This window comes from Dendroctonus ponderosae, unplaced genomic scaffold (assembly GCF_020466585.1).
Source record: "Dendroctonus ponderosae isolate FM_Combo_2020 unplaced genomic scaffold, Dpon_F_20191213v2 Dpon_F_20191213_1, whole genome shotgun sequence".
Taxonomy (NCBI): domain Eukaryota; kingdom Metazoa; phylum Arthropoda; class Insecta; order Coleoptera; family Curculionidae; genus Dendroctonus; species Dendroctonus ponderosae.
In genome coordinates, this window is record NW_026017110.1 from 21,232,287 (window position 1) to 21,257,038 (window position 24,752).

General features: G+C 35.2%; 1 protein-coding gene and 1 long non-coding RNA gene across 3 annotated transcripts in view; one reads left to right on the top strand and one right to left on the bottom strand.

Moving 5' to 3' along the window:
- Positions 1-24,752, top strand: part of LOC109535439 (homeobox protein abdominal-B) — a 94,601-nt gene that overhangs the window by 64,099 nt on the left and 5,750 nt on the right. For both annotated transcript variants that reach the window (XM_048667613.1, XM_048667612.1), the window contains exons 3-5: positions 10,588-10,678; positions 12,766-12,809; positions 21,712-22,458. In XM_048667613.1, coding sequence (XP_048523570.1) covers positions 21,753-22,458 — 706 coding nt within the window. In that variant the 5' untranslated portion in view covers positions 10,588-10,678; positions 12,766-12,809; positions 21,712-21,752. The remainder of the gene's footprint in view (positions 1-10,587; positions 10,679-12,765; positions 12,810-21,711; positions 22,459-24,752) is intronic.
- Positions 5,999-17,258, bottom strand: LOC125504912. The gene is made up of 3 exons (XR_007281798.1): positions 17,176-17,258; positions 16,886-17,047; positions 5,999-6,183 (listed from the first exon to the last, which is right to left on the bottom strand). It is a non-coding gene; the product is annotated as an uncharacterized LOC125504912 (long non-coding RNA).

The following is a 24,752-nucleotide window of genomic DNA, read 5'->3' on the forward strand; positions in this document are numbered from 1 at the left end:
TCCTGTTTTGCTGGATCGTTGAAGCTTTTCCATCCGCGCATCAAACTTCTTCTTTTGGTGATTAGTTGCTACTGCTTCGGCCACCATCATTCGGTCAGCTGTTAATCTATCCACTTTTTCCCAATGAATACAGTGCATTTTGTTGGCTAGTTGGATATTGACAGGTAAGAGTCTACTGTCAATATGTGCAAGAACTCGGCGGGTTTCATGTATTCGTTCCCGTAAAAGAGCTCGTTCCGCCCGGTTGTAGATGTTCTTGGCCTGGTTGGTTCTGAAGTATCTCTTCATCTTCAAGAAGGTTGGAATGATCTTCGTTTCACGGCATCGTAGCAAGAAAGCCAGTAACATAGGAGCTGCGCCTTCTTCTTACGCAAGTTTTCTAGTTGTCACAGCCACTGCCTCATCGCCTTTGATAATGTCCACCGCAGTTGGGGACGAAACGTCAGGAAGAAATTCCCATAGACCACGGCTTCAAAGCCCGGAAAACATTCCTAAATGTTCTTCCGGCGTGGAAACCCTCTTTTAATGCTTTCAATCACCCAGTTTACTACACTAGTTTCCTCTTCTAGCGAAAGATTAGGACTTGGACCAAATGTTGCCTCAATAAAAGGAATTGAAGAATGAATCGAGGAATACCAAACTTTTTTGTAACTATTTTTTGAGATTTTATTAGTTGGTATTTCGTGTAAGGTCTTCGAAAGTTTCTCCTCGTAGTATTACTTTTTACTTGGCAAGAAGGAATAGCCACAGACATGAAACGAAGTATTATCAACATCACAAGCGTACCCGAAAAATACAACCGAAAGTGACACCAATTATAAACCAATTATAAATCTTCTTACCCATAATGGATTTAGTTTGACAGGAGCGACTATTACATGTAAGGGACATGCGTTGCCATTTGATTCTTTTTCTTTATCTAAACTTTACTTAATTTATTATTAAAGGTGCATGTATTCTCAGAATGTCAATAACTGCCAGGGCGCCAGCAACTGTATTCTTTGCCTATCCATGGAAAAACGATTTAAGGCAAAGTAAATGGTTCGGCAGATTTTAAAAATTAATTTTTGATGCAAACAACTAGCAACAAATTATTCCTAAAGTCTGAAAACAATCTGACTTAAATAAATTCAAAATTCAGCTGCCTCCGGAATTTTACATCCAGAAATATTGCAAGTTCTAAGTAACGCACTAACTAAATATCATATTTTCGAAAACCCTTCATGCCATGATCCCTGATTTACTTCATACACGATTAATTCGCAACAGTGCATTTACGGGGTTTATGGCGAAAAAGATGTCAAAGGATTCAAGTTGCATCCATGCCGGTTTCACGTATAATTAATACGGCTGCTGACCTGGAGGGTCTGATGCACGCACCAACGATGAATACATGCACAAACGCATCGAAAGTGCATCGGCCCAATACGGTGCCTGTTCTGAACTCCTGATACCGAGTATGTAGTTTCAAGTCATGCACCCGACCTATTCGACCGAGTACTTGCAGTTGCACTCGATCTGTTGCGTCACGAAAATGCACTTTGTCATGCGACACGCAGAAATGCATCAGGCTAGTTGCTAGAGTTTCAGTGCCATCTGATTTTTGCTTCAGTTAGGTGCTAAACTTAATTAGTTTTTCTTAGAAATTTACCATTAGGTCATACATATCCAAATAGGGAATTTGAAAATAAGAAAAAAGTATTATTGACCCCGATTAGTTTTACCCTAATAATTATTGGGCGGCTATTCATTTTTCAAAGTATATTATAATTGTAAGCGCAATAAACTTTGCAACTGTTTCCCATCTTTACATTTTTCACTGGACAACAGTCCTAGGAAATCATGATGCTAAGTGAAATGGTTTTGCGACCTAGATATAGGTACTCATGTTGATCATAAAGTTTGTAATATCCAGATAGCGATAGATAAGCGAGTGTAAAGGAAGTTTAATCTAATTGCTGTTAGGTTTCGCACAAGGGACTATTTTAATATAAATACTCCAGTCATGTCACTGTGAGATAACACCCTTTTCAATATTTTCTTGGATAAAATGTCTATGCAAACCGTGCATCAGGAATTTTATATATTCATTAAATAAAACATCGGCATCCAAATATATATAGATAATTGCCAAAACAATAGAGAGATGTGTCGGTCTCGCAATCGGATTCGCTGCATTAAATGATAACTCCACCCGAAAATTGCAATACAACAATAAAGCCAGAGACAGACAATCTATTTAATCGACAAATAAATAAATAATAATAAACAAATCGGGTCTTTTTGTTTTATTTAAACTAATACGAGTGCATTTAGTATATTTCGTATCAGGAGCGCAGCGCAATGCATTGGTAAACCGATACGTAGATGGTCTCACAGAATGGACTTCCTGGTGCATGCAACGATGCATCCAGTCTCTTCGTCAAGGTCATTGCACTTAGATATAATTGCACTTTTTTTTCGATGCAGACAAACAAAATGCAGTCAGAATTAAGATATTGCTGGCTTGAGATAACTAGCAATTTAGTGTGCACGTTAATGTTTTCGATGCAATTTATTGCACGTGCATGCAAGGTTGCAATCAGTTTGGTATCTTTAACAACGTCGTAATATACATTGAAAGGAAAGTCGAAAAGGTCCTCCTTTTCGCATTTTTAACAAGCGTTGTGCATTTCAGAAATATGATGGAATATTTAAATTCGCTTGCCTTTAACTTAAGGCAATATCGGAGATTAATATCTGAAAATGATATAATATTCACCTATGCAGAAAACGCTTGTCTATTTTTAAAAGCTGGTTGTGGTATCTAGAATCAACATTTTTGGCCAAGAGGTTAAGTACCTACGTAGTTAAATCTGAATATCTCTAAGCTGAAAATAGTAGTCCTTTGAGTAGTTGAACATGTCTTTCACTGTCTTGATAAAAATAATCGTTAACAAACCTGACAAAGTAGGAGAGTTCACTTTGCTACTAATTGCTTATCAGAAAGTTTTGAATCATGCCTTGTAAACGACACCCGGAAGGCATTTTCCGAATGGCCAGCAGTGTAATTCAGGTCTCAACCTGATGCTGTAGGCGCATTTTTGAAATGGCAGCCAAAAATAAAGAACTTCTTTAATTCTAGTATTACTTCAATTATTATTTGAAAAAATGTTCTATGAGGGAGGTTTTGATTAAACAAGGCATGTGAACTAATCAGCATGTTTATCCATGGCTACAACTTATTTTAACAAGAACGAAATAAAAAGCAGTGAAGTTTTTAGATTTCAATAGAACTTGTTTCGGGGCTCTGTAAATGATTGGAGCTTAGAGTGGTTTAGAATTTTAATGCAAAGTAGCATAAAACAATAATAACATTAAAAGTTTCACAATAATCCGAAAAACTTCCATTTTTCCGCATCTGAGAGATCTTAAATAGAGTACAAACTTACACATAATTGAGTCTCACGGTCTTCATTGTCAGATGATTCTATACTTTTCCAAATTTAATTAATTGTGTTTAAAAATTTTTTGTTACATGCCGCTCACGCCAAGAGGGTTTTTTTATTTCATCATCCAGAACTTATATAAAATTTAGTCACATTACAGTTCATATGGGCCTTTGCACTAATCTCTAAATGTTAAAAGCACTTCAACTAATCTTTCGAATTTATCGCTTAATATATCGAAACGATCACGTTAATTTTTCTTTCCAATTAATGGAAATATTTGATAGGTATGTGCTGAATGAATAAGTTATTAATCATCCTGAAATTTACTCAACGGTTGGCTCTTCAGGTTATCAGTTTCTCACGCAAAGTCCAAAAAAGAAGGTGGATCTTTATGTAATAATCTGGGTCGTTATTAGATCATTAGAAGGTCAATATTCTTTCATTGGAATCATTCAACAGTATAGCCATAGTGGCAAATCACAAACTTATAATACTTTATCGTGGTCAGCAATTGCCTGTTTTTTGTAAAATTGGATGTTTTGGGTCCTCAAACAACATTCATATACCGAAACTAGAAAAAGTACATTTGTAAATATTTTTGTTTAAACGTTTTAGAAAAGTAGATACATATTGTTGAAATAGTTAGTGTATTCGTAGAGCGTCTTTATTGAGATGTTTCTTAATCAACAGATGATAATTACGATTAACTAATGAAAATGTAGATTAATGCAAATGAAATACAACCACTCAACGCCTTTTTAAATGTAGGTAATAAAACTGAAATAGTTAAGCAATCAGAATTAAAAATGATGAACAAGCACCAAGCATTTGTAGGAGAGAAACTGTGAAATTACCACTAATCGATAATTCATCGATATAATATAACAGAAATCATCTGCTAAATGTGTCTAAGATGATAATTTACATGAAATCAATAATTATCTGTTAATCAGTAAAATAAGCTTAATTACTTTGCCAAATTTCAGTTCTTGCGAACCATGTTATTTGCACACTGACTATTCATTAGGATATACCTAGATCGCTATTTTTATTAACACCGTGGGATGAATTATTTATTTAGTTAGTTCTTGTTTCCAAGGTATTTTCTTAATAGTTTCAATACTGATTTTGATACATAAAATACTAGCATGACTAAATGAAACTAAACAAAGTGTTTATTAGTTGAACACGAGCAACCTCGTATTGAAATTAAATGCTCGAATTTCAACCCGAATCGCTCCTTCGTTTACTTTTCCATGTTCAAGTTTTCACAGTTCAGTTAAAAATTTTAATCCTGCAAATTTAGGGGCTCTTAAAATTTTCTCTTCTGAGTAGGCGATAAATAAGTGTTGATGTGCTGGTGCACTCAGATAAATGACGATTGGTGTGAAAGCAACACGAAAACGCTTTTGGCCACTGGGGAGTGTGCAAGCGGAAATTGATCCCTGGGATCTTTCAGAATCGAATGTGAATGTTTTGACTAGAGAGAAACATTTGTCCCTGACGCAAATAATTTATCGGATTTTAGTCAGTCACAAGCTAGTAAAACTGTTCATTGTTCAATGTTACCTAAACTGAACCAAAATTATATGTATAGTTGATATCAATCCAGAATACGAAATTGCTAGTGGATATGCAAAAAGTTCCATAAAGGAAATTTGGCATGGATTTTAGAAGTTTTCTTTTACGACGGAGAATTTCCGGGCGCAAACATTGAGCCCTTTCTCTTATAGCCTTCCTTCTGAAGCAAACCTTTCCATTCTAAGCGGGAGTTCCAGGTATTTCGAGCCAATCTTTAAATCTCATTTCCGTTTGTATTTTCTTTTATTGAAGTTAGACGCCAGTTGAATATTGCCAGGTTATTAAGGCAAACGAACTCTAAAGTGAACGTCGCGTGAAAAATTGCGGAGATCCGAAAAACCAGAAGTTAGCAGATATTGAATTACAAAATATCAAGGATTGGGTAAATAGATCATTAATGCTAGTCATTAGAGCAAGGAAGTTAATTTTGAATCCAATTTTCTAAGTTCGACTTTCATTTTGATTTCGACTTTGTCTAATATTATTAGTTCCTGCCGGAATTTTATGAAATTTAATTGTTTCAGCAGAGGAAATAAAGAACGATAATTAAATTTTCGACTCATTCTTTCATTCTACTTCAAAATTCAACTAGTATTTCTGTGGCATTTTTTTCTTTCATGTTTATAACAGTAACTGCTCATGTTGTAACTGGAAACAATGGTCAACTATATTTACAAATGATTATTTTGTGGATCAAGAGATGTAACTTTTAGGCACTGATTAGAATACGGAACCGACGTTAATTTCTTAATATTTAGTCGCTCTATTTAATGCCATTAATTTGGGACAAATTCAGATTTCGTTTACAAACACTCTACCCAAGAGTTGTTTCAGTTAATTTACTGACGGAAATGTGGAAAATCACGGAAATCGAACGGAACTGAAAATATATTCATTGTCGATGCAAAGCACACGGAGTAACAAAAATTAACCGAACTGTGCTAATGCATTAAATAAATCATATTCCTGTCTACTCCGGTAACAGTCGTAATAGAATTCCAAGTATTCTACTAACATGGACATTAAATCTGAAATAAATTAATGGATTTTGTAAAGAAAGCTCTTTGTATATTTGTGTAACCTAATTAATTTTTGAAGTCGACTGGAGCTGAAGTCTGCTTTGCACGCTCTCTTGATTGATTGTCGTGTTCCAGAATGAGCAATGTCCGTTCTGAAACAAAACCAACACTATATTGCCGACAAAGGTCAAAGAAGCAATCCGACTAACTAAGATGTTATTCTTAAAATAAGTGAATACATTGTATTCAACCTTTCAGTAATAGGCGGACCTGAGTGGACCATTTATAGACCAGATGGTTTTAGTTTGCGGTTTTCTTCTTTTTTAATTGGAAGCGACTGAAAATATAAAATAAAAAATGTTTCTGTATTTGTGCAATGAGTTTAGTTGCAATAAGCAGAGGTATGAATCCTGATCAATCAGCTAGGTCGTACTATCTAATCAGTCGTCTAAACAGAACTCTAATATTTCTCTTAGGCTATGAGGGAAACACTTTTTATGACAACCGTTGTTATTCTAAAAGCGTTTTGCAATTCCGTTCAGACCGTTCTTTGCGAAAGTCCTGCCGAAAAAGTTGTGCTATTTTCCTCCCCCAAAGGTTACGGTGACATTGCTTAATCAGTGTTTATCACACACAGTCTTCGCAATAAAAATAATTTGAGCTTTGTCTTTTGCCTGTATTGCGGCGTTATTGTTTGGCAGATTATTCGGATTAAGCGTCGACCAGTCACAGTAAAGATTTGTTAATAACACCATCCCTACCCATAAAAATTCCCAATCCAATAATTGGTTTATTATCAGTTCCTTGATGTGATCAATTGTGACTAAAAGAATGCAAAAATCTGTTTGATGGGCTTTATATTAATGCAGATCATTGCAAACAATAAAAAATCCGGTTGAGCTTTATAGTAGAAAACAACAGAGGGAAAGGAACACACTAAAACCATAATAAGGGAAAGGGAATATAAAAAATGGGGGAATATTTCATATTTTCCTTCGCCCTTCGAATAAATATTTAGAGTTCGGTTGGAGTCGCTGCAAATAAAGACCCTCGTTGTTGTGTTCAGTCAGGCACATTTATTTTAGTTTTGTTTTGTCTAACACACAAATCAAATATATTCCGGTTTGTTTGGTTTTAACACAGATTTGCAGCTCCTAATTTAGCTCAAAGTGCTATTTGTTGAAAATTTTCTGTAAAAGTTTGCAATATTTTGAAGTTTGTTCTACATTGAATTTTTTCATTTTGTTCTTTACTCATTTGTTAGTTAAGCTAAACATGCTTTTCTTATTTGTCTATATCGTTTAAAAATAAATCATAACTTGGCTAAGTCGTTGTTTACTTGGGCTGAGGTTTTTCAACCCTCGAAAGGTTCAATTATTATTATTCGATAATCTTCTATAAAAGTCAGGTTTACGCATAAATTAAGAAATTGTAGTTAAAAAATATGTTTTTTAAATTACTGCCCTTTGGACAATATGTTTGCTCATAATGAACTTCCAATAATGTAATATGGAAATTATTATGCGTAATGGACATTGAATAAAAGTTTAGGTGAAATTTAAGTCGAGCGGAATATTTCGGCTTTTTCAGTTTTTTTCATTTCGATATGGACGCTTTCATTGTGTAGCCATTACAAACTAGGATTCTGACGATTTTTTAAAATCTTGTGTTACATGTTATAATTTATGAGTAAATCTAAATGAGTTGAGTCTTATATCAGCCGGTTTAGAAGTTCTTGATGTAAAGTTGAAGACTGAAATACGAGCTTTTCCACTAGAGCCATTGCTTAATCTAGTGTAATAGATAAATGCGTATTTTCTCAGTGGGGTTTTTTCACTTAAAATATTATTTTATGAAAGGCCAAGTGCAGTTGCGCAAATCCCGTTAGTTTAAAATATATGCGACATCGAAATTCTATATAGCTTTAAAGTATACCTACTATAAACCGTACCAAGTACTCGTAAATTAGATGAAATATGATTATTAAGCCGCAACTGCCGACATTTTGGACTTTTTTACGATCTAGTATTAGCTACGTATAAATTATAAACGCAATTCTCTATACTAATAGGAATTCAAAGTTCACGTAAGATGATGTCGGCACCGGTCTTTCAATTCCGCTAATAGTACTTACGTAAGTTGATTTTGAAATTTACAGTGCCTGCTTTTATGTGACAGCTTCCTGTAAGTTTTGAAGCTAAATCTACTTTTTTTTTCTAGTCAAACTGTAATTGCTTTGTTTTTTTTAATCCCTTAATTAATGGTTCGATTTCTAAAGGGTCTAATTTATGTTTTAGTGGTGGTATTAAAGTGGTGGTTATCTCGGTGCCAGTCTAGAAAAAAGCCATTCCGAAAGTAAAGAATTAGGCCCTAATCAACCCTGAAATGCGACGGAAGTTTTTCCATCTCACTAATTATGCTTTGCCGAAGGGCATTTCGAAGGAGTTTAATTAAGAAAATTATACAGAAGACCATTTTGCTTTTGTAATGGATGCCCCTGGTTCGAGATGGAAGTGAAATGAATGCAGTAGCTACGTTTTCGAATGAAATTATTGAGAGCACGAACATGAAGTGAAGTAACAGCTTAAATTTGGATTGGTTTTACTCGAAATGAGTATGTGAAAAATATGTTTCAAAAAAATTGCAGAAACCTGTTTGCAACAGACCAAGTGTGACTTGTGCAGATTGTTCTCTGACACTAATTTACCCACAAATTTAGTGTCTTTTTATCAAAGGCGTGTTGCTAGTTTTGTAAAACCCACTGCATTTCAATTTGATGAGCAGAAATTAACTTTACGTAGTAAACTTAATAACATTTTACGATTCCAGACAAATTGTGCTCTAAAGAGCATGTCAACGGTTTCGCCATATTTCTTGGAACTTTATTTTCAATTGGTAAATTGTGAACATAGTCGTTCACAGTTGACGAACATTGTCCGACAATCAACGCTGAAATGACAAAATTGTTTCCCAAAAGAATTCCTTATCTACGAATGAGAATTCGAGCGAACGGATGGCAAACCGGAAGTCATTAAAAGCAAAAAGGAAATTATTTCTTGCGAATAAAAGAGAAACGTGAAGCACGCTTGTAATTGGTACTTTTTGATACAAATTATTCGCTGTTTGAAAATAATATGTTCCTCAGTTTTATCGCTTTCTGCTTACTCCAATTCGTTCTTTTGTATTGGTTCAATATTAGGTTTCGTTTATATATATGTTTGCTTGTTGTTGTTGTTGTTATTATACTCTGCTTACTTGTCTCCCTTCCAGGAATTGTTCAGAATGTTTTTCCAACGCAACAATTTTTGCTAGTTCTGTTGATAGAGTTTTTCTTGTGCCTTTAATACATGTTACTGTCTGTTTGCGATTCTTCCAGCATGCTGTAGGCAAAATCCTGCTTGTCGTTGCTACTTCTCTATCTAGTTGTTTTTCTATCCTTCTGACAAGCGCGATGACCGTTTTTCTTACATTTTCCTTTACGTGTTCATGCTTCGTGCCTCATAGTTTTGTCCAATTTTGTCTCAATGTTTTCATTAATTTTCAACGACATTTAGTTTTCATCCCTTCTAACCATCACTAAATTGTTACTTGAACAATATTGAATGTTTTTAAGGAAGCTCGTCTATTTTCCACTGTTATAAATATTAGCCTGGAACCCTTTCCCGTCAGTATGCACAGTGGAACAATGAAGATCTATGGATTATATTAGAAAGAGAAAATTGGTCCAAAAGTTGGCCAACCACATTTGTTTATTCTTAGCAGTAACATCAATCTGCCAATATGGAATACATCACGATCGATGGTAATGAATTGAAATTTGCATGTGTCGATTGGAGCCACACGCCTGTAAAGTTGACTTAGTCTCATTCGAAATTTTCGTCTCTAGCTACTACGCACATATGTACGTAGAGCTCCCTGTTTCAAAATGTGATATATTTTGCTACGAATAGTTTATGTAAATAACTTATTATTGCTCCTGTTCAATAGTCTGCTCAGCATCCGCGGCAGTAAAGAAAAACTACGATACCCCTATGTAAATACGGCAATCGAGTAAATGGAGTTTTTGTCTTGGAAGGCCCGGATAACTTTTTCCCAAAATTAAATTGAACAATTTCATCAAGAAAGGGCGGCCATAAAACTAACAGAGCAGGATATATAGGGCGCAGATTAGCTAGTGGGATAGACGCATATAAAACGAACAACGCAGATTTGCGAAAACAACGACCAGAGAAGATTTATACGGTTAAACCCACAATATTACTTTTCAGCTTTCACTGAAAATTCTGGCACAGCACATCACAAACAGGAATATTTTTATTTACTCTACCGACGAACTGATTATATTTGGAAAATAATATTAACGTCACTAAACATGTTTGGAAAATTTTCCAGTGTTGATTCGGGAGTTTTTGGCACAAACGTCGGCTTCAAAACTGGCCAATATTATTGTTTGTGTAATGTAAACTAATTATGGAGAAATCAAAGGCGAAGAACGGATGAGGAAAAAACGCGCATGAAGTTATCAACCATTATTGATCAGTTTTTTTTCGTTTCAGGCTGACTGTTTTCTTTGTACAGTGGAAATCAATGCTTCAAGCTGTTCGGGGACGTGGAACGTGTACTCAAACCCTTCGAGTTGTCAAATAGGTATTGGATTTAATTTGGCTTAAATATTAACAATTTCTTATAAGTAAAACGGATGACATTCTGTATTATTTGCATCTGCAACTGCAAGACTATTAATTATGGACTAAAAATAGGCTGACCAGATTTTTTGGAGAAGAACATACAGTTATATTAATATTTCCACAACATCTGCAAATACGAAATTGGCAGATGTAGTGGTTCAAATGAAGGCAAGCTTAAAAAATCGTAAATATTTTATTTCCTTGTCTATATTCCAACATTTCTCAGGGATAATAAAGATGTCACCATAATACCTTTTGCCAATAAATTGAGGTTTAAAGTTCCTCAGGCGATCACGGCTTATTAACAATTCTAGCACAATTAGGTACTACTCTGGTTGGACTATTGCTCGGCTCACCTTTTCCGCAATAAATCAGATTTACAGATTGGCATCCTCGTGACAGATCCATCCAATTTCCTAATACGGCAAACAGCTAAAACGGAACATGGAAAAAACTTTGCGCCATTTAAAGTTATTTCGTGGAAGATAATCTTTGTTTACGTTGGAGTCGCACGTTTCGGATCAAACTTGAGGCGTGGTTTTATCGTTTGGAAATTACACGCATTTCCTATTGAAACAACAAACCTGTCACGTATGTTTGAAATATTTATGGGATTACATATGGCCCAGGGAATCGAATTTCAATTAGAACTTTGTTAGTGTAATTCAATCTTTCCCTCAGTCACAACATGTAAGTAGAGGCTTTCATGAGCCCAAGCGCTGACTGGGTTGTATAGTCTCAAGCTATAGAAAATCATTTTTGGATTTAGATCTTGGTGATTTTGCGAAATAACGCAACCAGCTGCTTGCGACCAGTATCACTCCCAGGAATGTTCGTTATTTTTAAATGCTATTTTTTTACTTTCTGTGTCGATTTAAGCGGCTAAAAATAAAACCGTTTACAGTTCGTTAAGCCTCAGAGCATATGCAAATAAATACATCATCCGGTGAAGAAGTAATCTCTTTCTGAAAAGATAAGTAAATATTTTATATTTTAATGGCGCCCTGACTTCCTATATGTTTGATTCGCGAAATTTAATTCAATATTCTGGATTTTTCACAATCACATAACAATATGAACACAGACTTTGTACCAATTCAGTAAAAATCTCTTATTCTGCTTACAGTAAGAAAATGTTAATGAGAAGACAATGGGCGTCTGTTCATATTGTTTGCCTTGGTGTTATTGGAATGTTCAGTTGCATAATTGAGATACAGTTTGAAAACTCGGTTAACTCGTCAATTTAATTTCTTATTCAGTAGAAATAGCTATTCAGTTCTTGTTATTTTTTCATGGAAAACGACTGTCATTTCAAAAATGTAGTGACTTTATTTTATTCATTTAACTGGCCGCCAAATATATTGGATATTTAATATCACTAAACTGTTGTTCAATTTTAATTTGTCTTACATCTTGTCTAAAAACAGAATGATATCAGAACTGTTTTTATGAACCAATTTCTGTTTGTTGCCTCTTTCTTTCTTCCTCCCCTCAGTTCTTCGTCCATCTCGCATAACAGAAAATCGAGTTACCTTCTGAAAGTTCATTAGTTAATCATCTTTTCTTATAATATCAGAGTACTTCGATTTGTCTTTCTATCTGTCTATCAATCTTTTCTGAATTTAATTGCTATGCCCCTCGTTGCAATATACTCGTATCTCTTTTAAATAGTAGCAAATTTATATTATTTTAATCTTTCCAAAGCTTTTATCACTGGAGCCTGGTCCACATCAGATTAATACGATTGTACAAAACGTCGCGCTCTACATCTCGGTTCAACATAATCAGTAAACGCTTGTCACCCGGGATCTATAAGAATGTGAAAACTACGGTCTAATTGCACAACTAATGCGAGTTATTGATTAAACTTAATCAATTATTTTGCCATAATCTAATAACTCGACTTACGGAATTGCATTTTAGCCATCACTATACCGAGGTCATTATATACAAGTTAATATTAAAAAAATAGTTTATAAATTTACTGTGCTTTGTGAACTATGGTTAGGGAAGAATGCTAATAATTTGTTACATATCTTTTTACAGACTCTCGCGAGTATTCCCCGGATCGACATTAGCCACCTTCCAAGGTAAAGTATCTTTATTCAATATGTTGTCCAATTTTAACTTGAATCACATTCAATTAATTTACACAAAACTGCACACTTTACCATAAAAAGGAGAATTATAGAAAAAAATGTTGGTACGTTTATGTAATATACCTTTAAAGATCGGAGATCGGTGACTATTAATTTTTCTTGTATAAACAAAAACCTTGCTTTAGCAGATGACGAACCCCAGAAATAAATATACCATTTTGTTTATTAGAGCTGCCCGCCCAAGGTAACAAATAGTCCCAAACAAGCAAGATTTATGATTTTTCTTTGACTATTCTGTAACGTTATGTCGTCGTAACGTAAATCTGAGCATATGGAGCAATTGCCAGAAGCTGTTTGTTTCACAATTGAAACAGCAACCAAAATCACTCGAATTTGACGAAAAAAATCAATGCTTTGCGTAGGTTGGAATAACGCGACATTATGTGCATGTGTAAATGGTCTTCGAAAGTTTCCTCAACACACTCTTAAAATTACATATTACAAAGAAAATAGATACCACATGTAAACATGCTGGCGGTCCGAAAATAAAATGGCTGGCGTATGTTTAAATCTGTTTGAAATTTTCAGTATAAATATTTATCATTAGGTATGCGTCTGTTCTCCAGTACTCCCACTTTAACAAGCGTTTGTAAAACATTTATGGAATATCTGGGTTTTTAAGTACGTTCGACGGATAGGCCTAAATGCTGATCGGCAAAACATTGTTGACTCAGTTAAAAACTGTCTCATATTAATATTTCAAAGCCGACAGTCTAAGCGTTTAAAATTTCGTTCAATTCCCAGCTGTATGAGCTTAAATCTGGCTTAAACTCAACGTCATAAAATCCACCCAACCGGTAAATTGCTCCGGTCCCCAAGAAAGAAAAATTCCATTTACACTTATGTTGTCCCGAGGTCGGATTATAAAAATTACGAAAAAAGGCAAATTACCAAAATGATAGAGCCTCCCAGGGCCCATAAAATGCAAACGACGAGTCTTTCAGAACCCGTTTAAGACAGCCCCACTCTCCTACTCTAATTTATTCTTATCTTATCGTTCTATATAGCCGGCCGGGTTTATTGAACACTCACTTGAAATAACTTTGAATTTCAAACTGGGCCTACTAAATGTCTTTCGTATGTAAATAATCAACAATCCTGAATCGCAAACCCGTCAGTGACGATATCTTCATTTATCGAGTGCTTCACATAGAAATGCTTCATTAAAAATACTCGGAAGCAGAACAGGCGATGTATACATTAGAACAAAACAAGGGTTGAAGGAAAAATAGTGTCCTCCCGTGCAACAGACTAAACCACAACAATTCTTTAACTATTAAATTATTATTTGTATAAATGTCCTATGAGATTAATTATGTTTCCTAGATATTATTTTACGTGATATCCTTTTGGTTTATGGCCTGCATCAAGAAAACCTTTATACAATTGTTAACGCTATAATTTTTATGGCTAGTGTGCTTCAATTTACAATGATTTTTAGACGAATTTACGACTGTATCTATCACACGTTTCGAAACTAGCCATAAATTAGACATGAATATTAATAACATCAAAGAACTTATGTAAGTGGGATCAGATTGGGCACCTGTTCAAAATGTGCTTGAAAATTAGTCGAGGCCTGAATATATCTTTCATCTAAATTTGTCTTTGTTTCGTTGGATCGTGTGCGATTTAAATATTGCTCAGTTGTCATCACATCACTTCCAGTAGATTTGAAATCGCTACATTTAAATTGAACGTGGAATAGGAATAAAATCTTTAGAGAAGCCATAAAAGCTGCTGTTGGTTGAACATCTGCTTACAGTAAAATGGAGCTGTAGTTTGAAAGGTAGAACGAATTGTCTTATGTTACTGCCTGATTAGCTTGTACTACCTATATGTCAAGTCTCACTCAGAAAAATGTACTTATCGTTTCTCCGAAGGTATTCGGAGGTCGCGTGTTGTATTGAGGTTACTTAAAAAATCTAGATTTTGCAGGTTTTCTGATTTCGGGTATTGATAGTGTAATGTATACCTACTTTTTTAAAATGGTTTAAAACAGTAAAGAAGGTTCGATTGATTCTTTATTTCGATAGTTTTCTGTCATGGAATCATCTCAAAGATCTTTTCCAACTGTATATTGAACAGCACCGATGGATTAAGAAATCCTTGACAAACTGAGTTATTAAGGATACCTACCTGGGGATAGGTATCAGTTGAATCTTATATCCACAAGGGATAGTTTTACTTCATGTATAATCCGTCAATAACTATCGCAGAGTACCTATTCTGATAAACTTTGAAGCATACGAAGCAATTGATCTAAAAAACTTTAATTAGAAAATTGATTCTTCAAACATGCATGAAGTAGGTAGGTACTGTGAATAATTAATTTGAAATTTGTATATAACTTTCTCAATTAACTTTAAAGCGGATCATTTGTCTGTCCAATATTTCGTGAATAATATTATTTGTGATTGTGAATACCAAATTGCTACAATGGTGCGGAAATTCAACCAATTATTTAAATTCATTGAGTATTTAAATAACTAACGTCGGTACTCCTTCCTATCAGCTAACATTCATTCCATTTTTAAGCCAGTCTAAGTATAATCTTCAAATTCCATAATGTTAAGCTCATCATTAAGAACAGTTCTTATTGGCAAGAAAGTTTTCATTAAATCTAATTTAAATCATCACCCAACGTGAAAATTGATGTTGACAATGAAATTTTGGAAAAATGTTTCATCTTATAAATCTATTTTCAGCACTGAGAGCGCAAACATTAATTTTTCCAGGTTAAACATGTCAACGACGTCGCTTAAATATTGCATTTCATTTGCAATGTTTATATTTGCAAGTTAAATAAATGTAGCTTAATCCATGCATCCAAAGTGAATAAGGCATATTTAAATGAGTTTTTATTAACCCGAGATCACAAAAAACATATCTATCATTCCTAGGCGAAGGATAGTTAAGTTTTCCCAGAATTGTTTGTATTTTTTAGAGCAGATAATTCCGGTTTCTAGTTGAAGTAAAGAAGTGACTAATTTACTGGTGGATTGCTTTGGACAATATTTTTTCTCTATAAAGAATTTTTCAAGTAGGTATGAAAATTGATGATGAAATTCTAAATTGCACGCATGTTACTTCGGTCTACTTCAGATTTTAGCATAATGGGTACGAGCCTTAGTTTAAATCAGCCTTACGTCACACATAATCATATCCATGCGTTAATCAAACGAAAGCATTTTCTTCAATTTAAGGTTGTTTTGTTAATGATGCTCTTGCTAAATTTGGTAAACCAGCTTAAGAATGCTATGATGCCAAACAATGGATTTCATAAATTTGACTTATAATTTAAAACACTGCGACTATCTAGACCTTGCATATTCTTGATCATATTATTAAAATGACTTACTGTTCAACATGCATTCTACATAATTATTACGCTCTTTCGCACATCACCCACCATATTTTCATGCATTCATTGAGCATCAGAGTTGGTTATGTGTTTATCTTCAGTTCAGTGATACCTTCACTTATTGCTATAGATAAATGAAAAACTGTTAGCCGCTTAATTTGCCAGCGTGGGAACTTATTTCCAATCGCCAAAAATTGTGATTAATTACTTGGAGTACGCTAAAAACAAACCACAGGTCAAAATAACCAGAAACAAAGCATAACGCTTCGTTTTTCCTCTTCGCGCCACCCATGCTTTTATTTAGAAACACCAAAATTTGGCATCACCTATTCTAGTACCTATGTGAAACCCAAATTGAAGAAATAGTCACGGAAATAATTATTAATTAAGTTGTGTTGTGACAATTTTGACTGAGAGCATGATCTCAAAATATTCATGGTGACCTGATCCTACATGCTTCTCAACATTTTCGTTCTCGAATTGCACTCGTCTTTTGCAACATTTTGAAATATTACCACAATTAAGTATGGCAAGAATTGAGGATTGATTGTCTTCAGCAACTAAAGATCTTTTGTTCTTCACTTGTTAAATTAATGCAACCAGTGCCCTGGGCAGACGTGCAATCGAAGCAGTGTTTTTGTACCTGTTCTATTTCGGTGAAGTCGATGGCCGCCAAGAAGTCACCATGGCAAATGCGGCCCCATCCAATATGCAGTTAGTTCTGCTCGGCGCAGATCGTCTTCGATATCGGGGCGGAGAAAGTACGCCATATTCGTTCGTTCTCAGTCTTGCTCGCCATTAACTTCTGTGGAAAATACAGAAATAAGTATTTAAAAAGTTTTTCGGAGAATTTTAGAACGAAATATGTATTAATTTGGTATTTTGTCGCAAAGGTAGAATACTTTACTGCACAGTAGAGCATATGAAACTAACCTATCTTAACATGGTCGTAGCGTCGCATACCTACTCAGGCATGCGACTTCAATGCAAGGCAACTTCCAACAAAGTCATTTGAAATTCTACTTTTGACAATTTAAACTGGCTGGTTTTATGGTTCGTGTATTGGCTATTGTTGAGGCATTAATTTAACCCAGATTACATCCGTATTTTTTAATAACTGCTGCTCTACTGGCGTTCAATTGTAGTTAAAAGGTTATGCAACCTGCACCTTGCTAATTTAGATATCAATTAGGTACATAGTAGATCCAAAATGCAGATCTGTTTCAAATGGGTTATAAATTTGAACGTTCTTTCCAATTGTTTTACATTTGTAGGCCAGAAAATATGTGGTTGGGTACACTTCTGATATGAATAGGAGCCTTTACTGTCAAATTTTGCCGAGATTTTATAAAATTTCCGGTTATTTCATTTTGATTAGAGTCTAAATTATATGGTGACATTTAGTAAGATAACGATCTGCAATTTATATCATTATATACTGCATTTCATAATTTTATTCTGTCACCATTTAGTAGGACTATGTTACCGTCATAAATCCTCAGTGTATCACTTTTTTATACCTATGAAAGTGTGTCTGCTTTCGTGTCAACTCACAATTCAATTCGGTCAGTTGCTCAAAATCATTCCCATCACACGTGTTGGCGATCGATTGGAAACTACTTGTAAGATCAAACCCGGAAAGATCAACGAACTGAATCCGTTTTGCCATTGAGGTACCTGCCTCAAACATGTTGAAAGAATTGAGGATCAGATCCCCTAGTATTTTGTTTCTAAGAAAGGGGTCTGCTCTACACTCCGAAAACACAGGTAACAGAAATTATTCAAGCCCATGTTACTACCTTGTCTGACCGCATTGATAGTATGCAGTTCTAAAGAGAGAACATGCAAATGAGAATTTCTTAATCAGTTTATCTGCATATAATATTTGAAAAGTAATTAGGATGATTACTAATTTACGTATTGGTACTTTGCTGAGGTTTAATGAGTAAAGTATCATTTGAAATTGTAGAGCTCTCTTTAATATTTCAAACAAATTATTGCCTAATGATCTAGTTTGAATTCTTCTTGAGTAATGGAAATATTGTCAATGCACTTTGAGACTAGTTTTGAACTACTCATAATCGTAGGATTCTCTGCAGTCACAACTGGAAAGATAGATCATTTATAAGACGATTCTTTCTTACTGCTTTTACCAATGGGAATTTTGTCAATAGAAAAGTTTCCGAAATAAGTCAAAATATTCCGATTTGCGTTAAATCTTCCACAAATTTCTTTTCATGTTTTGGTTCCAGTTGTAGCAATATGCGATGTTTGGAGAATTGAAAAATATTAATAACAATGTCTATGTACTGGTTTCTGCTAGATAACATTTTATGAAAATCTTTAAATATTGTTTTCCAACCAAATTGTTACTGTTGACTAGAAAAAATGTCATCCCATGAGCTGAGGAACAATAAGCAAAGCTCTATCAGGTAAACTCAAGGTCAAGTTGTTTCTTTAAATAATTGAAACAAAAATTGGGTTATAATATAATGGGGAAATACACGATTTCAATAGCATGTGGGTGGAAAGCTTCTATTGTAATTGCTGATTTATAACAAAATTATATTGAAAAAGTGGGCGTTGAGGTAATTTAAACTGATCCCAAACTTTCCAAGGTTTGCTGTCGCTCTTTTATGAGTTTACATACCTACTTACTGTAATATGCTTTTGTGATTATAAATTAAAATATGAGGGAACAGTTAGTGATTGAATCATTTAATTTTATAATATCTAAGGGATCTTAAATTAAAGTTGTTCACATCTGGTCTGAAATTTAATTAGAAAATGTATATCGAACTTATCGAAATAGGAGTTCCTTGAAAAAATAACGTTATGTTTTTGTCTCACAAAATTATATGCAGAATAACTTCTGAAAAACTCAGTATCTCATATCTATCCGACTCTTTCTATTGGGGCTTCTGCTAGCTATTGGTAGAAAAAACACCGATACAATTTGGCAGTTAAGGCAGGCTATTTCACTTTTCGGTGCAAACATGTTACAGTTTTCTTTACATACAAGGTGTTTCAAAATTTGCTTCATTCCCCTGTAGTTGATATTTAGAAAGGTTCAGGAAGTATAGAAAAAATATATGTTTCTAATTTTCTCTTATAAATTGAGGTTTTCTCATTAACAATACGTAGGTACTCATATATCAGCGGATTTATTAATAAGTTTGCTATTATTATATGGCACATAATTTTTGCAATGCGGCTTCAAACTTCAGGCTCCTGCCTTCATTAAACAGCACTTTCTGAACGAATAGCTGAAATTGCAGACTGCTATTGTGGATTGACAATAGCTGATATCCGAAAATCTGTCTTTGATTTGGATGACAAAAAATTGATTCTTTATCAACTTAAAATAATGACTAGCAAGAAATGGTATTACTGTTTCATAAAGAATGGCCCACGTTTAGGTATGCCTGCGTCAACCATTGCATACCAACATGCATTAACAAACAGAATGTTCTGCAATTCTTTGATTGTAGTATTGGACCAGAACTTATTCAGACCAATAAACCCTCCGGATTTGGTAATGTTGGCAGTAGAGATGATGACGATATTTCTTTGTCCGGATTGAAAAATTAGTACCTACCACGAAATTTAAAGTGTCGAAGCCATTGAAAATTGTTCGCAGTAAAAAAGCAGAGCTATTCGAAAGTGGGATTAAAAAGGTTTTGGAGAATTGGTTTTGAACAGAATGTGGATCAGAGGAATACAGTAACATGATGCACTGCATAGGTACTTACGTGTTTTAAAGCATGGTTTCAATGTAATAGTGTAGGGTTAAGCACAAGAAATAAGCTATTTTGCCGTAGTTTATGCAATTTAATGTACAATGTTTTTCCTACTAGAATAACGGTTTTGTTTAAATAGGCAGAACTTTTTTATTTTTTAACTTACAAACGGAAGCGCCATAAGTCAAAGCCAGCGCAAAATAAATTTCGTGCATCTACGCGTTATTTTAGGCTTTTCTCTATAGGTACCTACGTCTTAGTCTATTTAGTATATTCACATAGCTGAATCAGCTTTCATTTAACTGAGATGTACGTTTCTAACATGAACTTACGAGCAAACCACGACAATTCTAAATAAAATGCGAGTATTTTCTTAATAAAGCAGGGAAGAGAAATTAACTTAGAATCGTATATTTTCGATGTTCTGATGACTTAGTACCTAGTTTTACCTGAAATTCTCAAACTCAAAGGGCAGCAACAAGGGATTCGAATTTATTTCAAATTTGTGAAATGAATAAATTAAAGGCTAAACTCGACATTGATTGCCGTTACCATTACGCTTGGGTGAGCATAATTAAGAAAACACTTTCCACCTGTTGTGGTTGGTTTACAACTTTTCATTTCAACGCCGCCGTAAAATTTTATGATTCCGATTTATTTCCCCAATAACAGCACATTCAGAGTTCTGGCTTCCGAAAATTTTCGTCCTAGGTCTAGGAGAAATTTATGATGGCCCTTCGGGTTTATGAGTCCTTTCTACCTGGGCTTTTTCTTCATGGGCCGTTAACGAAGTCAATTGAGGCCTGACCAAACAATTGGAAAGCGGTTCTAAAGGTGTTGAGGGATAAAGTGTGCTGCCTAATTTGTAGTGTTTTTTATAGGATTTTGTTTGTTCGTTGAAAGCCCGGCTATTTCAGCTCGTTTTCGAATATCTTCAATTTTAATTGAATATTACTCTAGATATCTGAGCGTAATTCCGTTCGAAGGACTCTGCTGAGTGATGCGACATACGTTAATTTAATGCAGCGATGTTTCAGATAGCGCTCGCTAGATCGCACGCGCGTCGCCAATCGCTGTCGACTTTTTGGTCTGCGGCCTGCTCACAGGAATTCAGTGTGTTCGCAAGTTGCGGCTCGTGATACTCGATACACGTCCAAGAGATCATGTCATTGCGCGATCTGCTCCTCTCGATACGTGGTCTTTCGAGCGCGCTCGCAAACATTCTTTAGACGAATATTTCTAAAAGAATTAATTTTTTTGGGACAAATTCTGTGCTTGTTTGGGAACGGTTTGTTACTAGTTCGGGGTACCACCAACGAAAACAGAAAACAACATAAATTGTTACTTCTGCCAATAAAATATTTTACGGCTCATAAACTTTTGTATACAAGGTGCCGCATCATCTGGTGATTTATGTGCACTTTGAGCGAAGTGTTTAAAATCAGCTGAATTGTGACATTATCTATTAAATCGCCTCGTTTTCTGGGTGTCGTCGTTTGCCATTGATGACTGTTAGTAGATTGTTTCTTATCTGTGTTTCTTCTGTTTCTTTTACATAATTCTTCTGACTGTCGCTTCGAAATCTGCGTGCACTTGTTACTTGTGCCGACTGGACTTTGAACGCTGTGACTCTCCCTCAACACCATCGTTGCCACCATCGCGGACCCCGTGGCGTGCGCCGCGCCGACCCTGTACGACCATGTGGTACATCCTCCTGGGCCTTCACCAGCCTCCGCCGCGGGCTCCACCACCGGGGTGGCCTGGTGGTCCATGATGAACGGAGGCTTGTATGAAGAAAGTCCCCCGCCGGTTCCTCAGAGTGCCGCTACTCCGAGTGGTACCAGCGGGATGACCAGCCCTCCGGCTGTTGCACCTCCTGCGGCCACAACCTCGGCCACATCTAGCTCTTCTCCAGCCAGCGTTACCAGCAACAGCGGATCGGTCGGTCCGCTGCACATTCCCGCCAAAAGACTGACCTCAGGTGGTTATGGAGATTGTACGGACGGCAGCGTGATCAGACATGGTCAGAACCATTGGTCGTCATATTCTCCATCCGAAAACCATACGGCTTTCGAGTCCACGTTGAATCACCAGTACAGCAATCCAACCTACTACAATTTACCTGCCGACCCTAATGGGAGTCGAGATCATAAACCGCCCCTTCCGTTTTGGTCTCCTGCAGCAACTGCATCTTCAACGCCGCCTGATTATAAGTACAGGGGAGGTGTAGGTGCAGATCCTTCCGTATCATCTTCTTGTCATCAGTCTTTTGGAAGCAATTCTTGGTGCAATGTATACAATTCTCCGTACCCTGCAGCCAGTCGTCACCATGTGGATGGGCCCTATCTGACACCGGCTGATGACCGGGGAAGGGTTCCTACCCTCGACACCGGCTTTTCACATCACGACAGGGGGTACGGTCTCGGAAACTACGGTGCTCCTGAGTCAATGCCATCCACTCCCTACCCACCACCTGGTAAGTTGACTGAACTTTGCAATTGTGATTTTTGCTATTTTATTCTTTATTCCAATGGAAGCATGTTTTCTTTGACTTGCCAACCAATTTCTTCTCTGTGTGCTGGGTGTTCAGTTAATTCACTACTGTTTCTTCGTTCTGGTTACCAAAATTATTTTAATCTATGGCCTCTTTAAATTCCGAGTTTTTCTGTTTGTTTTGTCCTGGATTTGGCAGACATTTCCATATTAATTTTCTGGGTTTGAAATCCGCACGAAAAATTTGCTCATTTTTGGCCTAGATTATATCTACGAATGCAGAAACAATGTTGAGACTGATCAGCTTATAACCTAATCCCTGTTCAATTTGTAATTTTTGGAAACATACGTTGCATAATTTTTATATCAATTGTCTTAAATTATAATATGTTATTATTTATTAAAGTGCAATAAATTAGCGCCTTGCCAGTCTAAATAGCATGAGTATCTTCCGTGCCTTTACCTTCGTTAATGAAGATAGCAGACCACTGTTGCCAAGTCGCATCCGAATTTCTGAGTTTTAGGATATTTAACACAGAAAATACATTAAAGTAAAGTGAATGCCGAACTAAAAAATACGAATTAATTTAGAAAATATGTTTTGCTTTTACCAAAAGATTATGTAAAATGAAATTCTATTCGACAATAATTCATAAAGAAAAGTTGCTAGGCATCCTGGGTTGGATAATCTAAATTACTTCATAGCTCAACTTGAGCAATTTTTATTAGTTTGCTATGGGACCAATAAAAAAATCTTTTTAGACAAGTGACTAATTTTCAAAACTCTTGCCCTTTTAAATCGCAATATTTCTAAGAAATTTTGAGCTCAAAATATTGAAAAATCAAATAGGTAGGTACATACAAATACAACAAAAAGTTTAATTTGCAACATTTGTTCACCCAAATTCATTTAGATTCACTGTCACTCCACACCATTATCAGTAGAGATACAGTTTACCTCTGATTATTTCTTCTCATTTCCTGCTGCAAATTACTACTCAATACGCTCCGTGAATCATTTGCCAACCACTTCCTTGTTGAGGTCTTTCAATATTCAAATAACATCAATTCAATTACATAAATCAGGCAGTTTCGTCACTGCGAACCGAACAATAACACGAAAGCAAATTGTCAATTAGGTTCAATGTCATTTGGTTAATGTTGTTGATTGGCTGGAAATTTTCAAAGGCATGTAAAGAGAATGTATTCGAGTTTTGCGCTAGATGGCGACACCCTTACAAGTTTCAGAAATGCTTTCTGGAGACACAATGTGTTGTTTGTTTGTTTTCTGTCTGTTCGAGGTGATTATTTAACAGATATCGTTTTTTGCTTAACGCATAGCGCGGTTCAACTACATTAGATTATTTTTTTAAGTTGAGCTCAATCAAAATTAACAAATCATCACGTTTTTACACTCATTTTTCTAGAAAATACCAGTTCGATATGATTTTTATTGAAAATCCTTAATCTGATCATATTGATTTGTTCATTTCCTTCTGGTATTTGCCGATATCTATTCAATACAACAAATAATCTATTTCTATGGCACATAAAATGCAAATAGCCACAATTAAACAGATAAGACGTTTTGCCTTCAAATCGATAGTGCGCTGATATTTATTAGTGTGTGAATTTTAACGGCATGCAATAAAAAGAACCTATAAAAATGTTTGACAATAAATCACTAAGAAATGTTTTTAAATAAGTAAACAAAAATAATGATTCGATAAACTGTCATAATTGGGTTCAGTCAGCTGACGATTTTTAACACATTTTATGGCTTAGGTCAGTTTTATGACATAGTAAAAGTGCTTTATAACACTCTAACGTACTACTACAACTCCAGTACGTCATATGAAGGCAATGACTCTCTTTAAGAATGACATAAAAATGTACGTATTTGTTTCGTCATTCATATCATCAGTTTTATGGGTCTCCGTTGAATTTGATTAATTTGCTTTTTAATGCGAAGGTAGCCTCATTAGCCAAACGCTTTTCCTATTGCAATAACATTTAATGTTTGGTTTGTATTTGTTGTTTTCGCTCATGGTAATCCTATCTATGTATTTGATACTGAAAATGTGATGGATTCTGAACGTTTAGCATTTAATTTCACACTATTGTAATTGAGATTTTTCGTAAGAATATCCACTACATAATTTTTTTATTTAGCTAAAACCGCTTTCTTGCCAAGAGGAAACTCGTTACCGTTTAAGCAAAAGTAGTAATTTCGGCTACCGTTAAGAGTTAAACTCACAAAACTCGTCTGGGCCTATT